Source organism: Pygoscelis adeliae, unplaced genomic scaffold, assembly GCF_000699105.1.
Source record: "Pygoscelis adeliae isolate BGI_AS28 unplaced genomic scaffold, ASM69910v1 Scaffold24, whole genome shotgun sequence".
In the NCBI taxonomy this organism is placed as follows: Eukaryota; Metazoa; Chordata; class Aves; order Sphenisciformes; family Spheniscidae; genus Pygoscelis; species Pygoscelis adeliae.
The window spans coordinates 3,034,549-3,051,866 of record NW_008824806.1 but is presented as its reverse complement, the minus strand read 5'-3'; the positions used below and the strand labels follow the sequence as shown (position 1 = coordinate 3,051,866).

Sequence of the window (17,318 nt, the reverse complement as noted above, 5' to 3'; positions counted from 1 at the left end):
GGGGGGGGTGGTGAGCGAGCGGCTGCGTGGTGCTCAGTTGCCAACTGGGGTTAAACCACGACAAGGTACTTTGGAAAAAATTGTCTGATTTATTTTTTGTTAGTTCAAAATAAGTTAGAAGCCTGTTTTTAGAGAAATACATGATCTACAGACCTCATTTAAAGGTAGTACTTTTTTCTGTCACTTAATGAACTTCAGTTTCACCACACTGTTTGAAAGAACCATTGCTTGAAAAGGCAACCTACTTTCACAGAATTGCATATTAGTAGAGCCAGGAATGACCTCTTGAGTTTATCTAGGTTGACCCTATGTATTTTCCTCTGCTCTTTACCATAGCATTGCCAGTAACACCTTACATTTTCCATCCTTGGAGATCTGTAGTAATGGTATCTCAAGGACATTCATTAAAAATTTGTGATGCTGGCCAATTACTCTTATCAGAAATATTTAGTTGAAACTTTTCTTTCTTTAGCTTGGATCTTTCCTCTGAGACTATATAAGACTGTGAACACTTCTGTTCTTAAATAATTTTAATCTAAATATGTATGCAGCCAACATCATTTACCTCCAAGACTGCTCTTTTCTTGACTCATAAATCCGGCATTATTGTGTTTATCAGGAGATTTCTCTACTTCAGTGAAAGAGATTTAATATTGTAATTGTTAAGTATGCCCCATGGCTTTATGTCAAGTTATTGCTGACTCCTTCCATTGTACCGACTGTAATTAAAAAAAAATCTTTCTAACCTTTCATTAAACTCTTATAAAAGAAAGGAAAATAATTAAATCATTTGAAAGAAAAATGTGAGGCTTATTTAAACCATTTCCTATATTCTTTTTTCCTCCAGCTGTACATAATTTGTTTTGTTACAGAAAATTTCTGTTTGACAGTCTTAAAATTGCATTAATGATGTATTATATTTTCCTTCTGGAGAATAAAAAGGAGGAAAAGCTCATCTTGAACTGATTTTACTGAGTCCAGTCCTCTTTCCTCTAAAGGGAAAATAAGATAAACCAACAGAAAGAAGAGACAGAGAATAATAAATATCATTCTACCTTTTGATGATCTCTTGCCTGCAATTTTACTGCTAGGAAATTACACCTCCAGCACGTGGTCTTATGAACCACTCCAAAACCTGTGAATTATTTACAAGCTTCATGCTAAGCTGTCTTTTTTTCAGTATTTCTAAGAGTACTGCAATAGGTGGATTCTTCTTTACTACCTAATCAGCACCCTTTATAGACAAGAGGCAAACCCAAAAAGACACAAAAAGGAGAAATAATGAAATGTAGGAAAGAGAATGAAGGAGAAACAAACTCAAAGCTCAGACTTTTGTCTGTATAATAAACAATGTTGTATGATGGATTAAGCTGTATTAGGAGCTTTGGCAATTTGAAATATATTTTAATTATAGGCTTTTGCATGACAGGTTCTGCATCCCATGCTTTATCTGCTGTCAGTGTTTGTTCTGCTTCATTTTAGATATATGTTCATGTCCATTGACTTAATTGTCTCTGACTAACAGTATTTTCTCTTCTTGAATGTCCTTCTATTGTGCCTAAAAATTTAAATTTTCCATAGACACAAAACTTAATGGAAGAATATGTACATAATTTCAAAATAGCATGTGTATACTTTAAAGCTAGTTCTACCAACAGTCCCACAACCTAAACCCACAGTGGCTTTTCATAGCCCAGTCCAGTTCCTAATTCTTCATTTGAGTATAATAGGGCTTTGATCAAAACAGCCTGAGAATTTAACAAATGGCCTTGATTTAATAACATAATCTAGGCCAAATTAATAATGAAATCTGGGCCAACAGACACCTCATAAAGCTCAACAAGAATTGCAATATTCTGGATCTGGGAAGAAAGTGTCCCTTGCCTCAGTGCCAGCTGTGAAGTGACTGGCTGAATGGCAGTGCTGCTGAAAAGGACTTGGGTTTACAGTGGATGTCAAGTTAAGTATGAGCCAACAAAGAATTCTTACTGCAAATAAGATAAACCACCTACTGAGCCAAGGTCAGCAGTCTGAGGGAGTTATTCTCTCTCTCTACTCGGGACAGTATGGAGCACAGTCTTGGGGCCCTTCCAGGGATGTTTTCAGCAGAAGACCATGAACACTGCTAGGGATGAGAGGACATGGCCAACGAGGAGAGACTGAGAGTGCTGGGCTTGCTTAGTCTCAGCCAATGTTAAGGGATGAGCTAATAGCAGCCCACCTGAAGGGCAGTAACAGAGATAAAGGAACCAAACTCTTAGCAGGGGCAAACAATTTAACAAAGTTCAGTGGCCACAGTCTGAGGTTTGTGAGCTTACACTGGACACTAGGAAAAACTTTTTCACTCTTCTTGGTACCCTGAAATGTGGTGATGCTTGAGACAGCCCTTAATTTCAGTGAAAATTTGTGCTGTTAAATAGCCTTGGAAAGATGTCTGTGTATGTGGCAGAGCTTTCCTAAGGGATGGGATGAGATGAGAGGCTTTGTTTGATAAGTGGACCTTGGTAATTTGCTATTATGAACAGGGACACACAGATCAGGACAGAAGAGTGTGGGTTAGAGACTTGAGACAATAGGTTCTGAAGCTTGTGTTTTTTCAGTCTTTAATGCTTTTAAGGTTTATGAAAATTAACTTTTAATTTTATGCTCTCCCTACTTCCAAAGCTGCATATGTAAGGTTGGTTTAAATTTGCTATATCTAATGTTTGTTCTGATGCACGTGGTTGAAACATAGGCCGCCTTATGACTTTAATATTTGCAGAAAACTGAGCCAAATGATAATTATACAATTCACGCGGGTTGCAATACCAAATTAATTTCTCCCACTAAGAATACAATTAGTGATTTTGGACTAAACACCTAGTTTTATTCAGGAAAAAACCCCATGTATTTGGTGTTCAGTCGGTGCACATCGATGTGTATTTAGCCTATATTCGCCTTCCATGGCAAGACATCAGTGGCTATGTAGTAAAAGTACTCAACAAAATGATCAGCAAACCATTAGTCAATGATTTATCAGATAGAACCATTTTTTTAGTGTGGCTACGCTAATGTATTATATCAGCAAAGTTTATACCTGAAATGTACAGTGTTTTTTCTAGGCTTATAGAAAATTTAACCACAAGAGAATTCAAATGATCTGAAAATTCATTTGCTAAAGTATTTGAACACTATATAAATTATCTAGAACAAGCCCAGTGATACTCAGTTCACAAATTACTCCTATCTTGAGCCTCCTTCAAAATAAAAAGTGTGTCAAAAGTAGCACACATAAGAAACTAAGGTACAAACAGTCCCTCCGAGGATGGAAAAGGTAAGAACTTTGGTGAAACATGTCTAACATGATCTCACTATGCCTTGGAAGAAGGAGAAAAACAGATAAATCTCACTCTGAAAGTGCCCCTTTGTACCCTGACACAAAGGCTGACACATTGATATCAACACAACATCCACGCTGAAGATTCTGCCAGAACAGTGTTGATCAGGGTTGTACTGCAGCAGCTGAGCCAAGCAGGTATTTGTCGTACAGATATGAGGCTAGATCCAAAACCAACTAGACTTACAAGTCTTACCAACTGCCACTTTCAAAACCTAAATCTAGCTCTCTGACCCTCAATAGCCTCTATATGTTTTGCCAATTCACTTCAGATAATATTGCTCTTGCTTCCCAGTGTCGCTGTTCAGGTAATGGCTCTGTAGCCGTAGGCTGGCTGCAATCAGGAGGGTAAGTAGATAAAAAAGCAGAAGGGTGATGGTGGGAGGATCAAAGACAAACAGAAAAAGTTCTCTCAAACAAGCAGCGTCACATTAAAAAATTGTTTGGGTTTGTTGATGAATATGATTCTAAGTGCTGTTATGATTAAGCTGCTGTGTCATTAAAAATGTATAGATCTCATGTTTAGATGGGATGATTGGCTGAGCAGGGGTGGTAAAGTTACACTGCACGAAGTTAAAGCCGCAGAAAAAAATTACAACTGGAAGTAACAAAAAAGCCAAAGAACAACAGTGGCATGGAGATGGAAATTTCAATGTCAAGGTTTCTGAGGTGTTTAATTTTCCTTCCTACAGCTGCAGATCCACAACACCTCATTTCAAATGACTCCTTTGAGTACCTGCTCTTTAACATAATATCCCAGTTTGCCTCCAGCACAGGGTAACCCAGGCTTTTTCTCCCAGATTCACCAGTCCATTGGGCTCCTCCGGAGCTGTTTGGTTCTGCCACAGGACAGGTCTTGTTCCCAGTCATTTCTGCTCTCATCTCCCTCTGCTCCGCAGGGAGAGCTCTCCCCAGCGCCCTGAGCCTTTTCTCAGTTCCTCTGGCTGCTGCCTTACTCCTGCCTGTCTCTTTTCTCTTTACCCTTGCAATAGGGCACCAAGCCCTCTTTCACATAGTCTGTTTCCTAGTCCTTGGAAGAACAGGTCTATCAACCCCACTCTGAATCCCCACATCTCAAAATCTTTTCCAGATCCTAATCTTTTCTTCCCTTTCAGAAGCTCCTTCACAGATGAACTTTAATCCGGTTATTACGAAATATTACCCCATTTGTCAGACATAACTGTCCAAGGTCAAACCAAGAAGGCATCAGATAGATGCAAATTTCCAGTCAGACAGATCCAAAATCTCAGTTCACTTTTAAGAGCTAGCACATTCTGTGACAAGCATGAAAGAATATCTTTCCTAATAGTCTTCTGCATTCTCACTTTGTGTCAAATCTTGCTTTGTGCTGTTTCTGCAGCGTAAGCTAGAGAAAGGAAAAAAAGAAAAAGAAAAAGAAAAAGAGAGAACCCTTTCCTGGGAAAAAAGAAAGTGCAATTCAGGATTGCCAGCATGAGGGAGTGTCAGCAATAGCATCATGTTACATTGATATGGTACATTCTCAAGGCAAATAGGAAAACCCAGTGCGCTCTCAGCAACTGCAGTGCTTGTGGGCCATGAGAAAAGGGTGATCTTAATTTGGCAAGCAGAAACAATAATGAAAAATTACCTATTTGGACATTAAAGAAAACTATTCAAAGATGACATACATAAGTATGTATGATATTGATGAAAATAAGTTTTATTTTGACTAGGTGTTTTATTTAATTGCAAATAATTAATGGTAGTGGATAATGTCCTGATGTGGACTTGCAGATGCAAAATGTTAGTTAGGGGAAGTTTATACACTAAATTTTTCTAAAAATCTGATAACCTGCAGACACGGGAAGAAGAGAGTTCAATGGCTGCTGCACCTTATTCCTCTAGGGCCACTGCAGAAACTGGCTTTTTGCAGTTTTACTATGCCTTATGACTTTGAAATTCAGCTAATATCCAGCTGACATGGTATAAAATGATTTAGTCGTGTCTGCAGACCACTGAATGTACTTCAAGCAGAGTAGAAAACAAAAACACAAGCTAATACACTTCTAGACTGAACTTGTTTATATTTATAAGCATGCTGCTCCTGGCTGTATGCTGGATTTTTTCAGGTTATGTGGTAAAAGCTTGTCTGCATACCCACAGAGGAGAACAAAGTGACAATGGCAGGTTGAGGAGCCTGACTAATGTCCTGCCCTGGCTGCTCCCAGGACATCCCAGGAGCCATCAGCCCACCAAAGGCCCAGCTCCACAAGCCCAGAGGAGCACAGGGGCACAAAGGTAAGCGGGAACCCAAATTAAGGACAGAAAGGAAGGGACACACTGTCCTGACCCCTCCCGGGGCTGTCCCAGGAGAGCCTCAGATCATCAAAATGTGTAAATGCTTGTACTGAAGGGGATTGCCACCCCAGGGTAGGGGACACATTACAGGATGCAGGGGAAGAGCATTTTGGGATTGCACAGGACTTGTTATGGGATGTTTAGCGGGGAACCAAAGGTGGGGAAAGGGAAGGATTTAGGTGATTTGGGGAGGAAGAAGTGTGGGAAAATAGAGGGGTGAGGGGATAAAAAGTCTGGGTCACATATATATGGTCAGCTGGTCAGTTTGCTTGGCTGGCCATGCCCTGTGCCTGACCAGGACAGTCTGTCAGGACTGTCTGTCCTGCCTTCTGATTAAGCTCCTTTCCAACTCTCCCTGGGTGGTGGCTCTCCATTCTGTGTGTGCACGGGTGTGTACGGGGGTGTGAGTGCCACAAATGGGGTCAGACCATGGGCTGGAGGGCCCGTGTGTCCCTGGTGCAGCAACTGGAGAGCATGGAGAGGTGTGAGTGAGTGTGTGAGTGCTACTGAAGATCAGGTCGGATGATCTGGTGAGCAGGTGACATGACCTGGGTGTCTAAGGGCAACACATGGTGGGGTTGGCTACTGGGGACCAGGGGAGTCCTGGCCAGCTTTGTGTGTGTGCATGAGATGGTCTGTACCAGCAACTGGAGTGGGGCTACAGCCTCGAGGGCTCTTATGCCCAGGTACCAACAACTGGGGAACCTGGTATCCAGGAGCAGCTATTGGGCATCTGAGCCCATGTCTGAGCCCGGCTGCTGGAGGGATCCACACTGTACGTGTATGTGTGTGTGTGTATGTATATATGCGTTCCCATTAGTGGACTTCCATCCTGCTCAGCCACAGAAGGGAGCAGGATGAGGCTGTTGGTGCTGCCTGTGTTCGTATGACTGCTCTGTGCATCTGTCTGTGAACTGTGTGGCTGGCCATGTGTACGGGTATATATGTGATGTATATGTGTGCTCTATGTGTGTGTGCCTACTAGGAATACATCTTCAGCCTCGCTACTGGATGGATTCGGGGGCATGGCAACAGCCTCTTCTCTCTCATGCTGCTGAATCTGGCCTGATGTTTTTCCCTAAGAAATTTAATTATTTCATTTATTTTATTTAATACATTTATATAATTCAATATATAGTACATTAATTCATCAGTATTGTATTGATTTTATTTGGGAACACCTTTAGCACTAAATATGTATTTACCAAATACCAACAGGGCTAAGCTCAAGTTTGACCAACCTTAGAGCTGCATGCTGAGAATAAATAAGTTTGTAATTTATTGTAAGTTAAACAAACAAACAAACAAATTTGTAATTTTGTAACTCATTTCTCTGTAGTAAATATAAATCTACTTGTCCTTGATATGTTCATCAGGAATAGATTTCATTACCTATTTATTTGAAGTGATTGCTAGTGTGATTAACTTTATGTCCTGAAAGTACTCTTAGAATACAGGGTTTACTTTTGGTATTGTTTTTTTCAGTAAAAAAACAGAACATGTATCAGAAGTGATCTTCATGAAAAGGGGCTGGGCGGCATTGCTGGAGTTCAGATCACATCATTGGCCAACATAGGAGAAACATCAAGAGCAGGGAAAAAAAAACACAGCAGCTAATAAAAGTGAAATTATTTTAGTGGGACTTCGAAGTAGATGGTACAAACAAAATGAGGTTTCTGGGGCAAAGAAGGTTTTGATGTCATTAAAGGAAAAGCAAATGCAGTCTGAAAAATATCTCAAAAGATATGCTCAAAAGAGATGCCATGCACTAGCCTGTGAAGCAGTCTCAAAAAACTAATTCAGAGAAACCCTCTCTCTTGAAACATTTGAAACGTGGCTGAACAAAGCACTAGAATTAAGGCTGGGAAAACTAACTTGGGAATAGTTAGTTCAAAAGATCTCTTTCTTTTCTCATTAATACAGATTAAAAAAAATCCCAGACAAACATTTTTATGCTCCCTTTCCTTTTTTCTTTTCCTTTGCTCTAAATACTTCTAGAAGAAATAACAGAAGAAGATGTGGGGAGAAAAGAGCAGCTGTTTTCCTGCCATAGTTAGATTTCCCCCAAGAGGGCAACGAATTCACAGAGATTGAACTATAAGCAAAGTATTGTCCATTAGGTGTTGGTAAAATTTCAAGGGGTTGTTTCTCCTATGGATTAAAAGAAAAAAAAAACCCATGCCTTTGTGATCTATTATAGACAGTCATTTCTCTGAACAGCTTCTTTGAACTGGCATCTTCTGGACTGCTGTATTGTCAGTATTTGGGCTCCTGCTTTTTAACACCTCTTTTTGAAACTAGATGAATGACAGAGATACTTCCTTTCCTTTGTATAGATTTATCATTCAACACCTCAACACATCAAATGGGAGCTTTGAGGAAGTTTTTAGGAAATCAGTGCATGTATAAGATAATTGCAATGCCTACAGAAGAGATATCTACTTTGGCTCTTTTGATCAGGCAATTATATAATTCCCCCACCTTTGTGTTCCTCTTGAGCTTTGCTGTTTGCCTACTATAAAAGCCAGTTTGTCAAAGGACTGGGAGGATGAGTGGCAGGACGGTGTCTCAAACTACTCACAAAGGATGACAATTGGCTTTATTCTATCTTTACACCTATCATTTTGGGGTCTGGCCAGGCCTATGATATAATGGAACAAGTCTAGACCTTACCTGCCTTTCTTCTGAAAAGCTGTTGAAGGAGCTGCTGTTAATTACCAAGAAATGTGCAGAGATGGGAAGATGAGCAGAGGCAGACTGCAGTGGAACAGATGGGTAAAAGGAAGTTTTGAACTCATGTGCATTGGATGCCTGGTCATCAGTAGGGGCAACCAAACAGGCTCAAAGGAAAAGTGTTTGTTCTGGGGATGATCTGTGCAGATGAAACCATAAAACTGAGGCTTCATAACATCATAACATCTCAGATTAAAGACATAAACCACACTCAGTGTAAATAAGAAAGTGTCATTTCTTTCCTTCTGCTAGACAGAATTGGAGGACCCTCCTCCAGTTTTACAACCTTTTATACTGGTTTAGTAGCCGGGTTACCAGCTACTCTAGCCAACAAATAAAGCTGCTTTCTTCTTCATGCCACTTACCCATTAATAGAATACCAGTTAATTTTCTGAGAGGGAGAAGATAATTCCTCAAACAATTCAGAAACATGAATTTTTTACTTGAATCAATTTTCATATTCCCTTAAATAATTGAAAGCTTTTGCTAACTAATAAACCAGAAATGGACTAAACCAGGGATTTTTTTCCTGGTTTGAGCATAATTCATGCTCCATGATTATGCTATGTTTATTTGAAGTAGAACATATACAAAGTATAGGACAAAGTGTATTTAAAACACAGTTATAACTGAAATGATTTAATATAATTTTTGTTCTAAAAAAGCTTCCTGGAGTAAAATGAAGATTAATTAGTACATTAGTGAAGCCTTTCCTACTTTGTAGGAGAGTCGAGTGTCCCAGTACATTAATATGTGTAAGACACATGGAGATGCTCAGAGAGAAGGAATGTTAGAAGTCCAAAATACAAGGTGGTGTGGGGTTTTTTAAATTTTTATTTATTACACTGCTTGAAGTTACTCTTATGAAAAATTTAATTATAAGGTCAGCATTAATAATATTTTCATCTGTGGGATATGATACCCACTATGTACAATATATGTTATATATTTGAATGAGTATGTTTATAATGACCTATTTCTAGCTTGGTCTGATGGATTTTCACTCATTTTCTCTAATCAATAACCTGTGTTCAATTCAATTACACTGAAAACCGCTGGTGTTTTTAATTTCAATTATCACTTCTACTTTTTGTGTTATCAGGAAAGGGACAGCTATTAATTTAACCTCCTGTCTATTGTAACTGAATTAGTTCTTGTGGTGTTTTTTTTCTGATTTGGTTTCTCATCTTAGTTTTCTCAGGAGTGAGCTATAAAAAAAACTTTCACAGCACCTTTTCTTTATTGAAACGGTTCTTGGTTTACATTTTAAAAAATAACTTCTGTGTAGTCATATGGAAAGATGCTGTAACCAAACAGTGATGAATGATGAAATATGTTGACCAAAGGTATACCTTGGATCAGACTTATTTGATGACTTCAAGAGGGCCAAAATTTTTTCCAAAAACAGCTTGCTATTGTTTTCAATTATTGCAGAATTAAGCTTTAGAGATCAGAATATAAAATAACATACTCTAGTCTTGTATACTTGAATATACTTGTGAGCCTTGAGAGCTAGTAATGGAGGTGAAGAAATATTTTCTCTGTTCTTTGTAGAAGATGTATGGGATGAAAGACATACAGGGTAATACAAAAGGAAGGTGGTTTTTGTGCAATGGTTAGGGATGGTTATCTCAGATAGTCTTTTGTCCCTACTCTAAAGCCTTCCTATGAATTTGCCTATTTATGATTACAGGTGTAAAGCATAAGCAGTTTTTGAAGGAGGACCTAGAACGCAGGAGGCATCCCCAAATGGAGTACACTAATTACTGGGTCTAAAGGGACACCCTTCTTTTCAATCTTTCCTCCCTAATCTAAAGTACAATAGAATTACTTCAGCTAAAGGCTCACGGGGGCAACAACTCAGGTTGTTGCATTATCATTTCTGTCACAGAAGCTGTAGACTCATTTTATAGCTTAGTGGCAACAGTCTACATTTCTAGGAACATCGTGAAAGTCAGGGGATTTCATAGCATCAGTCTCCATTGACATCCATTGGTGAAATACATGTAAAAACTGCTTTCAAGCCTTGTTTCATCAGGTAAAACACAAAACTTCTTGCTTCTATTTAGCCACCTGTAGAAGAGTTACAATAACGCTTCCCAATGGCACAGCAAAGATGTACAAAATTTTGAGCCTCCCACTGGAAGATACTCTAATGAACAAAAGTCTCTTCCCATCCCCTACTTGCTATGGCAGTTTCAGAGGAAAACAAGCAGAAATAAAGGAACTGGCTCACATCCAGCATGTGCAGCTTCACACAGTAAAAAACAATCAACACTTTGGCTGCTTCCACAATGCAGTGGGCAAGGTGCCAGCAATGCTTTTAATCAGCGCCGTTCTTTGTTTAGCAATGCCCACTAACTAGTGTAATCTTTAGTTTCCTATTATTAGCACTAGCAGTAAAACAACAGTAAACAACATGACTAAAGAATTGAACTTAAAAGCTCACCCTAAAGCTTGACACACCAAACTTTATGGATGAGTCCCTGGCATCTGAAAGGTGCTTACTGTTTCTCTCCTTGTCACTACAGGAGGGCATTTTGCAATCCTGACTTCACAAATAGGCGGGAGCTATAATTAAATTAAATGTAGCAGAACCCATGATTCAAATACTGAGCAAACAGTGCAGTTTGCTGTAAACGCTTCGGCAAAGACAAGGTACTCATCCTCTTGGGAGAAGCTGTATTTAGGCAAGCACTTCTTCGGTGACTTGCCTTTCACACATTCCTGTGTGAGTCCTTTTGATCAAGTCCCTTCAAATGAACTGAAATCCTAGGTGAGAGGAGGAGGAATAGCTCCTTGCTGGCAAGTGCTGGTCACTCAAGTGCACTCCCTTAGACCTACTCAAGTGATTCACTTGAGCAGAATGAAGTACATCACCAATCCCTCACAGCAATATTTGAGTATAGGTCAATTCCCTACTTTAAAACCATGGAGGCCTTTATTTTGTTTTTCTTACACGAGGGAGTTAGAATTTAGAAGCTCAGTTGGTGCTTTGGTTTTCCCTAGAAGCTCCTCGTACCCTTAAAGAGTGGAACATTCATTGAGGAGGAAACTGTACCAACAACCTTCTGCTAAAGGTTAGCAGATTGGCACCATCACGATTACTAATATTTTATAGCCGTATCTGAAAATAAGAAAGCCTGAATTTAGCACAAAGTATTTATGAAGCAACCTCAGTGTGCCAGGTGTGAAAAAAAAATAACTATATTCTGTCTAAAATGCTAATCTGACGTTTTTGTGTTTGTCAGTCAACTGGATGTTGATACTAGAGTACTGACACCAACTCAAATTTTCATTTTAATCATGAAGTAAGAACACTGTGAGGTTTGCATTCCTGGGACACATGTCTGCATGAAAGACAGCCTGAAAGTCTGTCCTAACTCATGTTATTTCAGTATTTTTCAGAGCAGTGGTTCTTTGTTTCTTTCAAAAACATGCAGACAGATCAATATTTGGTTAGTGCTAACTATGATGAAAAGCACCGAGGAATTTCAGCTCCTGCAGAATCCTATCAGCTTGCAGAAATGGCAAAGAGTGTAAAAGTCAATAGGGAGCAGGTTAGAAACTGGAAATCAAACATTGTACTTGTTATTTATATTTTATATGGTAATACATTGAGCCTTTAACAAAGGTTTTTGCTTCCTCCACTACTTACACTTTCTCTCAGGAGAAGGGCCCCAGCATTGCAAACACAAGAACAAAAGTGCTTACCTGCATAAATATTTATAAAACTGAGCCCAACATTAGCATAAATAGGACCTGATTCGCCAAGTACAGTGGTGAAAATCTGAAGCAATTGAGGCAATGACGTGTACGAAGCTGCTGTGAGTCAGAGAGATATGTGGTCCATGGGAAGAAATGGTTCTTCCCTGTTCACACAGTGAGGACAATGTGCCTCATCCTGGAGGCTCTCTGGCATTCAATGTCTGTCACAGGCTCCCCTCTCTATGTACCAAAAGCTCACTGTCACATCTGCGCTTGTCCAGCCTGCCAGCAGACCACGCTGACACCTCCTTTATTCTGTTGTCCAGAGGGCTCCACAGAACATGGGTCCACGATATGGAGAAGATACTTGACCACTAGAGCTCTACTGTTCATGGTGATCATGGAAGGGCCAGAGTGGGCTTTGTGGCAATGCTTTGGGCCATAAATCTAAATGCCTCTGAGAAGGAGGAGTGAACAGTTCCATAAGACAGGGGAGGATGTACCATTGCTACTTACAAATGAGATATTGTCTCTATAATTCAGTAAAAGACATGAGAAAAGCATCAGAATAGAATTTGAAGCTTAGTCAGGAATATGAACTGACAACTTTTTTTAGCACAGCAAAAAATCTAAATAAACTACCTAAATCTCCTTTAGACTGTTCTGAAGCTTTCCCTGTCTCATATGTGAATATTTGATACATTGCTTTTGGCAGCATATCTAAAATTTGTAGCATAAGTCAAATCATTGGAAGCAAATACTGAGATAAACCTAAATAAATGGTGATTGGTATTTGCTGGCATATTTTTGTGAAAACATGAACATCATAGAGAAACAAAAAAGAAGCAGAAGACATTTCCCAGTTAAAACAGATAACAAGAAGGGAAAAAGCTAACTAGAGAAATAGACACATCTGAAGAAGTTATCTATCATACAGGGTAGGCCTAAGAAAGAGATTTCATTTCTCATAGTTGTATCATTCCTTACGGAGATTCACTGAGGTTGAAATTGCTGGGCATAAAAACTTCTTGCAAAACCTGCTAAGTTTATGGCACATAAAATTTGTCTTTGCTCCATAACTGCAGCTTCTGAGAACAGAATAAGAAAATAAGCCTGTTATAACTTGGGCTCTGTTACAGGGGATGGTACTACATCTCTTGTTCACTGAAGCAGATGCTATATGACTTGATTTATTTATTTTCAACACTACTGGAAGTGCAGTGGATTTTTTGGAATTCAGATTCAGTGTGGCTATTTGATCAAGTCTGAGGGATGATATAAGACTCAAATCTGGAGAATTATACTACTTAGAGATAAGAAGCAGAAAAAATAATTGATCCCTGTGCATAAGCTTCTAGCCTGTTCATGGACTGTTTAGTGTTGAGACACTAAATGTTACATTAATAGAAAAGGGGTGGGTTTTAATCTTAGGATCCTAATTAGGTCTTCACTGGGAAATGAAGCAGAAAACTTCTTAGAGTGCCCTGAGATTTCCCAAAAGATGCTGCTCCCAGGAACTCTGACTGCAGAAGGCAATGACCGAATGGAGAAAGGCATCTCATTTGCAGAGCAAAACCTGAAACCTCCAGTTTCAGGTCCTCTGTTGAACAACTGAGAGCTCCGAAGAGACCCAGCATGCTCCCAGTTGAATGGTGGGAATACCTTGATTGGGATGCAGACTCTTTCATGGCTTATTATGTAGGAGGAAAGGAAAAAATATTCCGAAGAAACCAGAAAAAGGATCAGATTTTTCCAGCCCAGGGCAACAGGGACAGGTGCTTGCTTATCTACTGCTAAAAAAATAATAATTAGAATACATTTTGGAATTTTCTCATGGGAATATCTTCCTCTGGGACTGGAAGATTTTAGAGCCAATTACCACTAAATTACGGTTGTCTGACAGACTGAAGGAATGTGCAGTTCTTTTCATCACAGACAGCTAATGTGTTGGAGGACAAATCCACTGAGCATAACTGTAATTGCCAAGTTTCTAGCTAGAGCTCTGGAATCCTTGAGAAGCCATTCTTATAGTGAAAAAAACATGAAGAGGGTCAAATAATCTTTATGACATTTGGGCATGTTCCATTGAAATCAATGAAGTTTTGCAACTGACTTTAAGAGAGGCAGGATTTTTAGCCTAGAAGAATAACAATATAAATTCAGGAGTTAAATGTTACAAGTATCCAGAATTGGTGAATCTATAGGGGTAGTTAAAAACTGATAAACAAATTTTCCATTACTCGCTGGTGTCAAGTTGAGCCTAATTTTGCATCTGCTTTCATATTTAAGTTCTCTGTTGTTCTATGTTGTGTCACTCTTCTTTCTCATCTTGCTCTGGAGGAAGGTAACAAACATTGCCTGTTTTAAAACTTTGTTAATAGTAATGAATCACCCATTGTACTGAATTTTACTGGGAACTCATTATTCAGGACATGGAGAAACACTGACAAAGAACTTATGCCCTAAAAACTTAGGAAAGAGGTGAAAAAAGAATGTGAGATGACCTGGGTTGTAGGACCATATGGAAGTTAGTTATTGAACCTGGATTTCCTGCCTATTGATCCAAAGTTAGTAGCCTGTACAATGCGCTTCCTGTGCACCTAGATCCAGTGCTTAGTGCTGACATTTTTAATCACAAGCACAATCATGTGTCTGTTGCCCTGATACCTATAATTGCTGGTAGATAAAGTGCCAGAGACAAATACTGCTATATGCAGCTACTGGGGGGTTTACTTGTAAAAATTATTCTTGACACTTCTTTTTGTGAGGCCACAGTGAAGCTGGTCACAGTGTCAGAGATGCATAAATGGAGCAAGTAAATAATTGTTAGAAATACCGTGTAGAGTGCTTCCTAGATCAGTGTTTTTTCAGACATGAGGTGACTGTTATTTCCACTTGAGCTTAGTCATGGAGGGGTAAACGGTCTCGCTCAAATATACTGCCCACAGAACACACATTTCACTCTTAACACTGAGGAATTCAGTGTTCATTTTTCTCTCCTGTAAGGATGAACTTTGCTATCTCCAGCTCCTGGGAAAGTTCAGTTTCCCACAGCCACCAGCCCCCCTACTGGTGTTCCCCACTTTGTTCCCAGGGAGTGTTTGAGGAGGCTTTGATCAAAGGCAATCAAGCAATCTCTCAGATAGCCAGGGACACTCTAAAAGGTTTTGGCTGTCAGACCAGAGACACTAAATTAGGCAGTTGTCAATGTGGAGCCCATGCAGGCAGCGAAGCACTGGTATAATGCTCTCTTGCAACCCAGAAAGCTTTTTAGTGTGATAGTTAAGGCTTTTAAAGGTGTGTGGCAGTTAATAAGCCATCCAGAGAGCCAAAAGGCTAGAGTCTTTAGACTTCTAGTTTCGTGCTGTGTTTACTGAATCATGCTGTCTCCTCAGTTATTGGCTCCTATTTCTTCTGTTATACTCACCGTATCTAAGGTCCTTTAAGTATGTTTCACAATGGAATTGATTGGGTTGAATAAATTCCCTTACTTGAAAGTTAACATGAGAATCATTCACATAATCGGAGTGAAGAGCAACTGAGGAAATGTCCAGCTGATCTGAAGAATATTGGCTCTGTTAGGTATTGGATTTTAGACTTTCACTCAAAGGTAAATGCAGGTTGGCCCAAGACTTGTAATAAGCTTCCATGACACTGAAAGACTTGACCTTCATGCTCTGGCACTTGTGACTTGCTGTTTTATCTGAAGATTTATCAGTATTTATTTTTAGCACAGATGTAGATCTAAAGAAATTTCAAATCAGAAATTAATTCTGTTGAAAACAAGAAAGGACTTTTGATGGTTTCTCTGCTTTCTGACAAAACCTACATATTGCTGATTTTGTTTAAACTGATCAGGAATTTAAACAAGAAAAGATTATAGAGATCAAAAATTACTTGGAAATTCCTGGGATCCAGAACAGATCCCTGAGTCCAGCACAAATAAGATTTTGCCTGTAAGATTTTGAAGTAATCGGGACCCAAATGGTTGAACTGAACCATCCAGAAGTATCGCCAGAAGATGTATTTATTCCCTCTCCTCTCATTTTGCAGGCTTAGGACACCCACCTGAAAATATGTGTGTCCACTTTATGTCTCTGAATTGCAGTGCAACAGGGAGATAACTTAGTATTTAATATGGAATTATCATGTTTTATATAAAAACTCTTTAAAAGTAAGAAAACCACTAGCAAGAAATCCAAGTAGGGGGATTTTTTGAACACTGTTTTCTCAAATGATGAATTGGCTCACTAAAACAATTTATGTTAAGCTGTGTGTTATAATGTCCAGTGGTTTTAGCAGTTACAATTAGTATTCATCTCACCTTGTGAAGAAAAGGGGACAGGTGGCAGAAAGGAGAATGAGAGGTGTTTACTCACTACATTTTTAAATTACAACCTCATCAATGGTGCATTGCACCAAATTTTACTTCTCTAATGTTAGTGATTACCCAGAAACAAAAATCCAACAATTTCACATAACTCAAGTACAAAGCGTCGTAATGCTCAGTCCAGTTGCAGGAAAAAGTAGCTGCAGTGAGCTGTAGTCAAAGAAGATATTTTGCTGCTCATATTCTAGTACATAAACATTTATATTCCTCAGATATCACATACTGACACATATGAAAGCTCTGTGGTAGAAAACAGCTCTACCAGCAGATGAGTTACACTGAGCAGCTGGCTGGCAGAGCAGAAGGTATATACTGTGCATTAAGTGTCAGCCTGGCATGACTGATGGCACGCTGAGAGCACACCAGAGCACAGGACGGGGTACTGCCAATTTAAAATAGGAAGCACAGACAAGCACACAGACCAATACAATTCCACAAAAATATAATATTGACTTTTTTAGAATAAAGAAGAACTTTAGAGGTATTTGGTGCTCTGCACTATTTTTGATACCGGGTGCTTAAAATCACGCTCTTTTTATATGCTGCTTAATTAGTGACTTGGCATCTACATTTTTCAGAGATAATTCAAAAGTAAGCAATCACTATTATGAAGACAGCCCTTGGTATGCTAGATGACAGGTTTTCCCTAGTGAACACGACGTGAAGTATCTCCATGAACAGCAGTAAGTCATGAGATGAATAGAAGTGTAGGGACTGAGTTCATTATTAACTTTCAAAAAGAAGATTTCAATCTCTGCCAGCAACTGCGAGACTAATTGAAACGAATATCTC

The 17,318-nt window shown here is 39.2% G+C and overlaps 1 protein-coding gene across 4 annotated transcripts in view; it reads right to left on the bottom strand.

The window, feature by feature from the left end:
- The window catches only part of KCNIP4 (Kv channel interacting protein 4), a 466,638-nt gene that overhangs the window by 22,061 nt on the left and 427,259 nt on the right, over positions 1 to 17,318 (bottom strand). For 2 of the 4 annotated variants that reach the window (XM_009324063.1, XM_009324065.1), the window contains exons 3-4: positions 11,150 to 11,155; positions 6,908 to 6,915 (exon numbers count right to left, since the gene is read on the bottom strand). The exons of the other annotated variants lie outside the window; for them this stretch is intronic. In XM_009324063.1, coding sequence (XP_009322338.1) covers positions 6,908 to 6,915; positions 11,150 to 11,155 — 14 coding nt within the window. The remainder of the gene's footprint in view (positions 1 to 6,907; positions 6,916 to 11,149; positions 11,156 to 17,318) is intronic. 4 annotated transcript variants of the gene reach the window in all.